This window comes from Phlebotomus papatasi, chromosome 3 (assembly GCF_024763615.1).
Source record: "Phlebotomus papatasi isolate M1 chromosome 3, Ppap_2.1, whole genome shotgun sequence".
Lineage (NCBI taxonomy): Eukaryota > Metazoa > Arthropoda > Insecta > Diptera > Psychodidae > Phlebotomus > Phlebotomus papatasi.
The window spans coordinates 4,258,544-4,269,565 of record NC_077224.1 but is presented as its reverse complement, the minus strand read 5'-3'; the positions used below and the strand labels follow the sequence as shown (position 1 = coordinate 4,269,565).

Genomic DNA, 11,022 nt, shown 5'->3' with positions numbered 1-11,022 from the left:
AATCCCTTTCTTTCTCACAGGCTTTGCATATGTCTATCTCACCTTTGCACACTCTTCTTCTTACTTTAAAAATCACAACAAATTCAATTTAGGTCAATCGAATTTGGAGTGAGACAGACATATGCAAAACACATAAGAGAGAAAATGATATGAATTTTGATTTCATAAAATTTTCTTGATCTAAAAGGTGTGCTAGAGCCATTTTGAATAGACTTGGTAGTTGGTAGTTTAAATGTTTACTGACCTAATTTGATATTTTCCTGACTAAAGGTGCTGTTTTACTAACCAAGTTTGAATTTCTCACTGAACAAATTGAATTTATACTTTAAATTTTAAGTTTACTGATAAAATTTGAATTTTTACTGAACAAAGTGACAATTTTACTAACCAAATTTCCCATGTAATTGAACAAATTTGCAATGTTACTGACTAAAACTTAATTTTTTGTTTGAACAAATAGATTTTTTGCTGCTCTTTTTAATTTGGCTTTGCAGTTTGAGTGTTTACTGACCTATTTTGATATTTTCCTGATCAAAGTGGCTGTTTTACTAACCAATTTTGAATTTCTCACTAACCAAATTGAATTTATACTCCAAATTTTAAGTTTACTGATAAAATTTGAATTTTTACTGAGTCAAGTGAAAATTACTAACCAAATTTCCAATTAACCGAAACTTAATTTTCTGTTTGACCAAATAGAATTTTTGCTGCTCATTTTGAATTGGATTTGCAGTTGAATTTTGACTGACCTAATTTGATAATTTTATTGCCTTTTAACTCGGTATAATTTCATGAAGTCAAAATTCACGTCCTTTCTCTATCAGAAGACTTGCTTAAGTCTATTCCATTCATTCGGTCTCAAAATTGGGCTGAACTAAATTTAAATTGGTCTGACGTTCAAAAAAAGCAGAAGAGTGCCAAAGAGTGGAATAGACATATACAAAGCTTTGAAGAAAGAACAGGACGTGAATTCTGTTTCATTAACCAAGTTTAAATTTTGACTGACCAAAATTTGTCAAGGTTCTAACAATATTGGATTAAAATTGGAATTTTGCCATGTTTCAAATCAATTGTTTTTTTTTGCATTTAGAAAACGTTTTTTGGGAGATAAATCCTTCAAGAATATTTGGTCAAAGAGCTGATCACTAGATTTAGTTAGATTTAGCGACTATAGTAAACCAAATCTTTCATGTGGTCTATTTATGCAAGTTGCAACGAAATTTAATATTCGATTGATTATTTCAAAATCCGATAATAAGAAAACTAAGTCAAAACTGATGAAAATTAATGAAAAAATAGGTTTTTATAAAGAAAAAAATTATAAATGTTTGCAATTGCCAAGATTTGATACTGAACTTTTCAAGAGCGAATACGTTCTCATACAAAACTATGTTTATATATGAAATCATTTCATTGAGCATTACTTTACCTTGTTTGATATCCCATTATATTTACTGAAAAAAAAAATTCATTTGTAGTTCGATTTATGCCAATTGAAAGCCAAACAAAATTCAAATACATAAAGCACTTTATTGGGAACAAAAACTGGTTCAGAGCTGGAAAATTAATAATCGTCGATGCCCGGCAGTGGGAATGTCATGCTGTATTCCTCAATTTCCTGTCGCAGCGCTGCGATTTTCTGCACAAACGCCTCATCCTTGTGCAAGAGATTCTTGAAGTCGACAAATTTGGGCCCTGAAGCTGTTGAGATCTCCTTGCAGAGTTTCAATCCACGATCAATAAAGTCCACCACGCGATCCATGTCAGCCTCCACGAGGCCACGAGTTGTGAGAGCCGGAGTCCCCAGACGAATGCCCGAAGGATTCAGAGCGGACTTATCACCGGGAACGGTATTTTTGTTGCAAGCAATAGACACTTCCTCCAGAATATACTCAGCCTTGGCTCCTGTCAGTCCAACCGAACGCAAATCCATTAGCAGAAGATGAACATCGGTGCCTCCAGTGGCAATGGAGTAGCCCCTCTCGATGAGACCCTTGCACAGACGCTGGGCATTGAGAATCACCTGCTTCTGGTACTCCACAAATTCCGGCGACTTGGCCTGGAGGAATGTCGTGGCTATGGCAGCAATGGCATGATTATGAGGACCTCCCTGAAGTCCTGGGAAGACAGCTTGATTGATACGAGATTCCAGGTCATACATCACTTTGTCCCCATTGGCTTTGACACTCCTAACGCCCTTCCGGAAGAAGATAACACCTGCCCTCGGGCCCCTGAGAGTCTTATGCGTAGTCGTACTCACAACATCGCAGTACTCAAAAGGACTGGGAATAATTCCAGCAGCCACGAGCCCTGAAACATGAGCCATATCCGCAAATAAATATGCACCATTCTGATTGGCAATTTCCCGGAAGCGTTTGTAGTCCAAGCATCTGGAATAGCAAGACATTCCGGCGATAATGACCTTGGGCTTGAACAACTTCGCATTTTCCTCAAGTCTATCATAGTCAAGGAGCCCGGTCTTGGGATCAACTTTGTAGGGCATGCTCTCGAAGAAGATGGACGTTGCTGAGATCTTCTTGGTAGCTGTCATGAATCCATGTGTCAAGTGACCTCCATCCGGAAGATCCAAGCCCATGATACGATCATGCGGCTGACAGAGACCCGTATAGACAGCCAAGTTGGCCGGGGATCCCGAATAAGGCTGAACATTGACACCCCATTCCTCAGGATTGAGCCTGTAAGCCTCCAGGGCACGCTTCTGACACAAAATCTCAATCTGATCGATGAATTGATTCCCACCGTAGTATCTGTGAAAATATTAGGTGAATTCATGTTCCCTGATCGGGCTCAAACTTGTACAAAGCATTTTAACTAGCTCCCAAATCATAAAATATCATTGATCCCTCCGAACGTTCTTGCCTTCGAATAATGTGAATTTTATTTTAACCGTGGTATCACACTAGATATTTTCACATTAAAATTTTAATGTGATTCACATTAATTGTAGCTGATATGTGTCCTAATGTGCAATTTTCGTTAAGAGCTTTTAGAAATCGATTCATTTAGTGATAAAAAAGTAGACTCGAGTCACAAAATCGGTTCAAATAAATTAAAATAGCATAAATACGATTGATAATTAATAAGCAAATTAATGAGAACTGAGCAAATTTATGAGCAAAATTTGCTCATTAAATTTTCATCAGGTACTAATTTATTGCAGTCATTCAGGTAGTTTCTGCGCCACAATTTTCTCACCAATTTATTCGTGATTAAATTGTGACAAAAGATAGTGCTAATAGGGGGAACTGGGGTAGTAGCAAACAGGGGTAGTTGTAAACACTGTGATTTTTTCCATTAATTTTAAGACTCCAGAGGATAAAACCCATAAGCATTCATAGATACCATGGGGATGTATGTCCACAGATGAATTGGTCAATAAAATCGTAATTACTTTAAAAATAAAAATCATTTTTTCCGAAATGAGAGGCAGAGACTTCTTCTGGACTTTTTTCTTCTAGAGCTGCTTAGCTGTTTTCTTTTTTTCCTATTTTGTATTCTTTGTTTTTGACCTCAGACTTTCGTTTATTTGTAGAATGTAAAATACTCTGTAGACATTCTTATTTTTAATAAACCTAAATCTAAATCTAAAATGTTGATATTTCGATTATTTTGATCATTTGGATTTCCACGGAAATTAAAAACTGTGTAAAATAATCGAAATGTAGCAATACCAGTTCTTTCCTACATCTTTTAGGATTATATTAATGCATTTACTAGAGAAATTGAGATTCTCATTATTTGAAAAGAATTAGTAATTGGTCAGAAAACAGCATTTGGGGTAGATGTAAACAGGCAATTTCCCCGTAATTGTAGATGTCGCGAGTGTAGAATGAATGGTAAAATATTTTGTCTTCTTCTTCTCCATTTCATTCGTTTGACAGCTGCATCTCTTGGTGGGAAATTTTTCGTTGTGTTCAATAAGAAGTCACATGATGTCAAAATATGGGGAAAATCCATTGAAAAATGTCTTTGATTTGCAAGCTTTTATTTTTTTGCTATTTTAATTATTCTTTGTAAAAAGTGTAGTGATTTTTTGAAAAATAAATAGTCTTTATATATCTCTGAAGTAATTAAAATAATTGAAAGTGGTGCAAAGTTAATTTCAAGTGTGGAAAAAAGGGTGTTTACATCCTCCCCAGAAAGTGTTTACTTCTACCCCAGGTATTTTGTGAAAAGAGAGAAATGCACAGTGACACTAATTTTATTTTTATGGAAAGCTCAATTGTTTTCCAGCATTCGCATTACCCTCGACGAATTGCCTATACCCAAGGGTAAAACATGAGCTAAGAAATATTTTCCAAAAACTCACTATGGGCTTGGAAAATCACCTCAAATTCGCATCTATTGAAAATGTTTACATGTGCCCCAGTCTCCCCTATGTCCGGTTCCGAGCACCCAATGACCAAGTCAAAAATTTATAGTTAGTTTAGTAGCATATTTATCAACCGTTTGGGGTCATGTTTAGGCTTGTTGGAAAGGTCTTGGAATTTCCGATAAAACTGAACCGGTTCCATTCGGTTTTGAACTGGCAAATAATTCGTAACTATTTTTGAGGTACACAACAGCTCTTCGTTATCTGGATCTTCGTTATCCGGGTGACAGCTGACAAACACTGACGGTTGATGTATTCAAAACATTTTTGATAATTGTGATAAAAAATGTAACGTAAGCACATCACGAAGAAAATTTTGTTGTTTTTCGACAGAAAACAAATGCACACAGTACAATATACAAAAAAACCATTCAAATTTCAGATTTAGTTAATTTTGCTTCAAATAAAACGAAAATCCATTCATATTCACAAATTTTAATTTGTTAATTTCTCAGAAATTTAATTTGTTAATTAAAAGTGTACCGTTTCACCATTGAATTTTTCATAGATCGATTATGTTTTCCAATGAAAAACACAATAAGGTGACTGTTGTTTATTCGTTTTGTTTAACATTTATGACATATTTCTGGCTAATTTTGGTGAAATTAAATGATAACCTTTATTGTTAATGGTACGTGAAGTTTTCAAATGAAATAATTACCTATTTCGTGAACAAAAAGGGTTTTTCTGAAGTGTCTGCAAATGCTTCAATAGGAAACACCGGAGATATTTTTTTTGGAGAGATTTTCTTATTGTTTTAGATGGGAAAGGAGAAAAGACCAAGAATAAGAACAAATCCTGCACTAAAAAGCAACTCAACAAGGTTTTGGAAGCCTTTCGTCGCGGTTTCACTTACACTATTTGTCTCCAATTAGAAACTTTCAATTCAATTTCAATTCAATTTATTAGATTATCAAATAGGACAAACTGTCCTCTGTACAATAGTAGTCCCTATACAATTAATTGTCTGGGATTTAAGGAGTGCGTGGCAGTGCTTTCCCTTGTCTCCATTTGGATTAATTTGTTTCCAATTGAAGCATTTTACGCTCGCGTATTTTTCTTGTATTTAAGAAGTTTTCAAATTATATCTAAAGAATTTTCACTAAACAGTAACATTCTTGAAGAATCAAGGAGCAAATTTATGTAATTCTCTTCAGAAAAAAATTGAACTTAAATGTGTTGAATCTTCTGTCAAAGTTAAAGCGTCTGGTAATAGTTTTGAATTAGGACATTATTATCCTAATGGATAATAAATAAATCAATAAAATTAATGAATTTTAGGTTTAACATATATGACCTTAGATTACATGTGATTACAGAGGTTAACCCTTTAAGGACGATTGGAACTCCGGTGTCCCTTAAAAGAAAATAATTTTTCCTGACTACCCAAAGTTATTTTTTTCTTATGTCTGTACATAATTGTAAAGTAGAAGGTTAAAGGAATCTACAATATTTTTTGCAAGTCTCTAGCTATTTGATATGTAGTAAATACTTAAGCTCAAAAATGGCGAATTTTTAAATTCTCAAATTCTTAATTGAGTTTATTTATTTTTTATACTTCTAATTTTTTTTTAAGCAAAACGCTTTTGGCAATAAAAACTACAGTACTCATACGTAATATTTTTCATTAAAACGAAAAATTTTATTCATTGGTATTGTCAGAAAAATTACTTAAATTTTTGGGCTATTTTTGTCCCTATCATTCATAAAAACAAAAAATACACCAAATTAGACTCTATTGGACTTTCCAAGGTTAGATATAAGACTTATCATTGATTATGTTTCTCAGTTTAATTTTTATTGTTGATTTTCAGTCCGTAAAAAGTGTCTCGTCGTTAAAGGGTTAAAAGGATCCAAAACTGCACTTCGTTCACTCTATCTGAATGTTAAATAATGAAAAATTATTACAACTTGTTATAATATCACAGCTTCGTGAATCCACCGTTAATAGCGCTAATGTCAAAACCTTTTCTTTATCGAATGTCAAGGTGAATATATCAAAAATAGATTAATTAATTTCAAATTAAGTATATTAATAGGGCAGTGAAGCAATTCGAGGGATCAAATTTTTCTAGAACTTTAATAGTTCCTTATGCTGTTATATATATATATATAACATATATAGATATAGGTGCTCTGATTGCAGAAATAATTTTAATGATCCGATTTTGCTAACTAATTTTATAGTTTTGCAGTGCCCGCTCTCTAATCCGGATCGGCGTAATCCGGACGAGTTATCTACGGTTACATTCTAAATAATTTTGAGGTCATGTATGCATGTGTGTTCGGCAACGAAAATGAATTATTCTGTAATGTTTTTCTTTAATAAATGAAGTATAATAGCATAGAATTCTCTAATTATGTCTTTTTAATCTTCTTTAAAACTTTTATACTAATTCTACAAGAAAAATCTTGTATTATATTTTCGAGACGTTGAACAAATTCAAAAAATCCATCCGGATTACAAAGCGGGCACTGTATTGTCAAACTCTCACATTTTGATCAGTATTTTTTGTTTATATATTTTTTATTAGTTGGCACATGTTAATTTTTAGCACTGTATTTAATATGCGATCATACATTCGAACGGAACGATTGGAAGAAAAATCCTTATCACTGAATTTAATTGCATTTTGAATGGGCTTCCAATTAGAATCCCATTGACTATAAGCCAGAGTAAGCTTAACACTGGGTTATCCGCTTTATCTAATTTCCGGTGGGAGCTTGGCTGAAAGATTGAGCTAAATTGAATTGCGCAATACTCACCTCTGTCCAGGCAATCCCTCGGAATATTTATTGTGCAGGCAAGAACTGAGACACTGAAGAACTGGAACTGATGTAAAATTCTCACTGGCAATCATCTCAAGGCCGCGCAATTGACGAACCTTCTCCTTCTTGACCAGCTCCATCAGTTCTGGATCTGAATCCCAGAGATTGGAATGCAGGAGCTGGGACTTTCCTGACATTTTGCTTGATGTGGTGATCTGCAGAACAGAGGAAGAGGTTTCAGAGTTAGTAGAGAGTGACAATGAGTCCACTGGGAGAGTCCTACACTAGCCATCCTGGACAATATCCACGAGAGATGCAACGAGATTGAGAAATTGCTTACAAATGATCAGTCTTTTCACTGGAATATCGGATCAGAAAGCGGAATTATCTCGCTGGGAGAGATTGTCTATGGTTCGACATGGGGTCATGGGGGTCAGGTGATAATGGGGAGATATATTTGCAGGGGATTGGCGCAAATAGCTGCGCTGTGGAGCCTTGAAATCCCTCCCGGCAAATTGCATCACAAACAAGTCCAACGACTATTGCGATTTCTCGGCACTTTACGCAAGGAAAGATGCAGTGATTGGCTCAACTTACCAGTCTGTTGGGTAGATAGAATCCCTGAGGCGTCAATCCAGTTGAGCTTTTCACAGAAAACCGCCAAATTGATGAGGTGGAAGCCCCCAAAACAGATGCAGCAGCGTCCACAAAACCAGTTACCAACACACGTGGTACACCTGTTTTCCGTGCTAAATCATAGATGGCTCGTGACATTGTTTACGCGCAAAATGTCAAATTGGGAGGCAATGTGAAAATTTTCTGGGTAAACTTTTACTTGGATTTTCTCTGGGAAATATTATTCAACACAGTACATGCTGTAGCTTATTTGTTAGAGCATCTGTCCACCACTGAATTTTTAATACAAATCATCCGCGATGTATCAATAATTGTGCGCAAATTGTGTGAGAAACTGACGACAAGTTATCACAAAGTGCCGGGAGAACCGATAACCTTTTGACCCCCTTTCTGACTATTTTACGCCAATATTTACATAAATAAGGTAATCTTGGGGCTTTTACAGACACTTATCACGCTTTTTATTGCACCAAAAATTACAATTAGGTCTTTAACGTCCTTTATCAGGGGTTTTTAAAACACATTTTCTCCGTGGACGGCTTTTTCACTTTCCCGATTGGAAAGCTTCCCGTGACTTCCATGCTCTGATTCAAATTACGCAACAGTTAACGGATCATTAGGAATTTTAGTAGTGATAAGAGTGATTAAAAAAATCAAGAGCGACTCACTTGGGGGGCTCGTGATAAGAATGTGTTGTGCAGTGATAGAAAAATGTGTGAGACTCTTCAGGATCGAGAAAATACTTCCAAGGAAGGAAATATCACCGATTTCAAAGTTTGGACTCGGAGTCATACCAGAAAACCTCAATTATGAGCAAGGTAAGTTATTTTTTCAATATTTTCCCGGTTTGTCTTGCCTTACAGGAGATATAGTAAGGTGTGGTAACTGGATCGTTTTCCGTAGAGTGCTACTTAAACGCTTATTTTTGGACTGATGAAATTCTTTTTTACCTCTTCTAAATCCATAGAATTATTCACTGTTTCATTCAGAAACACAATATAAAAAAGAAATTATCAAAAATATTAAAGAAAATTTATAAAATAATAATGATACTGAAATAAGTTAGCATTCAGATTCACTAAGTGGATCGTCTTTTCGCTAATTGGGTCAAATGGTCTTTTAATTGGATCACTCAATTTACAAACATATTAAAACGAGAAAAGAATTTTTTATTATATTTTTAAAATTATTATTGGATTATTGGGGCACTCTTCCGGGTATCCGCCAGACAATTTGTTGTACAGTGTCGCCCTTGGTACATCAAATAATTATGATTTCCGAGCGGGGAGATCAGAACTTTGAAATAAAGAAGACGTCTTTCTTCTTTCGATGTCCACTTTATTCTCTCTTCTTTCTATTGATACATTTATATGATTGCTCTCCCTTCGATCTTCTTTGTCTTTTATCAGATATCTATTTTTAGCATTTTATGATCTTATGCCGATTTGATTTACGCAAGATGTACATTCCTGTTCAAGGCAATATAAACATTGTGATTTTTGTCCTTTTTGTCAATTAAACATGAAAGAGTGATCCATATAAGCCGACACTTTGAAAGATAAACATTCTCAATAAAAGGCATTTTTATTTGAAAATCGAAAAAAAAATTTTTTTCAAAAACGGGAGATCGAAAATTTTTGATTTTTTAACTGTTTATAAGTATTGTGGAGTACTGTATTCCCTGAAAAATTGAACTCAAAATTTTGAGTTTAACTGGTATTTTTCCTTTTATGAAAATGTTGTTAAAATTTGAATATTTTTTTAAAAAAATAAGCGCAAAAGTGGAAGCTCGCCTTTTCATGGAATATAGTACTCAATGTTACTGATTAACGGTAAAAAAATGAAAATTTTTGAGAATGGGGTTTTTGAGAAAAATTTATTTTTAATTTTTTTCAAAAAAAAAATTAAAAGACGGTTACAAAAAAACTTGAGCAGATAATACGAAAACTAGTATATCTTTTTAAAGAGTATAAAATTATCTTTCAAATAAAGAAAAGAGTAAGAAGAAATCTCAACCCGTTCGCGAGATAGAGCATTTTGAAATATTTGCCAAAAATCTCAATTGACGAATGAAGCGCGAGACGCCATCTTTGGCGCCATGTATCTCCGGCCAGGAATTTTTTTTTGCGCGTAAAAAATAGGGGTATATTATTTTATCGTGTACTTTAACATATGTAAAATTCAAAAACTGAAGTGACTGTAGTGACTATATTACGGAGATAAAAATAAAAGTATTATTTTAAGTGGATTATCTAGTTTGCGTAGTCATAAACGATCCACATAGCGAAGCGCCCGGATCAGCACACTTGACAGTATTAGGTTTTTTGATTTCTGATGAATGAACTCAGAGAACTCAGAGTAATTGTGCCTACCGCAAGGTTTTTCAATAAAGTTCTCTCAAAATCTGCTTTCAATGGCAGAATTTTTAAAATTAATTATAAAAATTACAGAAACCTTAATATACCTTAATATACTTTAATATATTAATTATATATTAGGGATCTTAATATACTTTTATGTATTATGCTATTTCTTAGTCTTCGTGGTCGTAGTTTCGTAGTCTTCGTCATTGTGAAAGCCACAAGTCGGCATTTATTATCCCCAGTAGGGGAATTCTGTCATTCTGACATTGTCATACAATGTCATATGACAAAATTAGAAATTTCTTTGTGGAAAATTCTGAAAAATTAATTGAAATCAGATTCATATCAGTTACAAAGAGCTTCATAGAGTTCCTTGTAATGACCACTCGATGTTCACTAACCTTTAATCTTATCCTGCTCCCGAATTTATCACGAAAATTTGTCATATGACAATGTCATATCGTTACAGAATTCCTCTGCTGTAGGGGAATTCTGTTTATACTACGGATTGCAGATAGAATATCAGACGAGGTCAGGTTTTATTTAAGAGATCACGGAATCTGAAATCCTAACTGAAGCACGATGATTTTATCTTATTTCGAAAACGGCTAATATTATGTAATTCTAATAATGCAAAAAGCCAAGGTTGGGTAAAAAAGAATATTATAATGCTATAGGGTAAGTGAGCCAAATTTCGGCATAGTTGCATGCAAGCGCCAAAGTTTCAAGTTTGAAATGTAATACTTTTAATACAAATTAAATATTTTTGTAATTTGTTTTTCTATAAGGAATGTTGCTTGGGTCCTTGTAGACAGTTTATCGTCTTTATTTTCTCTAAATCCTTGATAATAATTTTAAAAT

General features: G+C 34.1%; 2 protein-coding genes across 3 annotated transcripts in view; both read right to left on the bottom strand.

The window, feature by feature from the left end:
• LOC129806475 (GTPase-activating protein skywalker) overlaps positions 1 to 11,022 on the bottom strand; it is a 341,214-nt gene that overhangs the window by 61,027 nt on the left and 269,165 nt on the right. The gene's annotated exons all lie outside the window — the stretch shown is intronic.
• LOC129806476 (serine hydroxymethyltransferase) lies at positions 1,511 to 8,510 on the bottom strand. 2 transcript variants are annotated; one of them, XM_055855112.1, is made up of 3 exons: positions 7,760 to 8,510; positions 7,160 to 7,377; positions 1,511 to 2,768 (listed from the first exon to the last, which is right to left on the bottom strand). In XM_055855112.1, the coding sequence occupies exons 1-3, from the start codon at positions 7,934 to 7,936 to the stop codon at positions 1,565 to 1,567; spliced, it is 1,599 nt and encodes a 532-aa protein (XP_055711087.1). In that variant the 5' UTR covers positions 7,937 to 8,510; the 3' UTR covers positions 1,511 to 1,564. The 2 variants fall into 2 exon arrangements, with proteins under 2 accessions (XP_055711087.1, XP_055711088.1); XM_055855113.1 differs by having other exon boundaries at positions 7,446 to 8,361.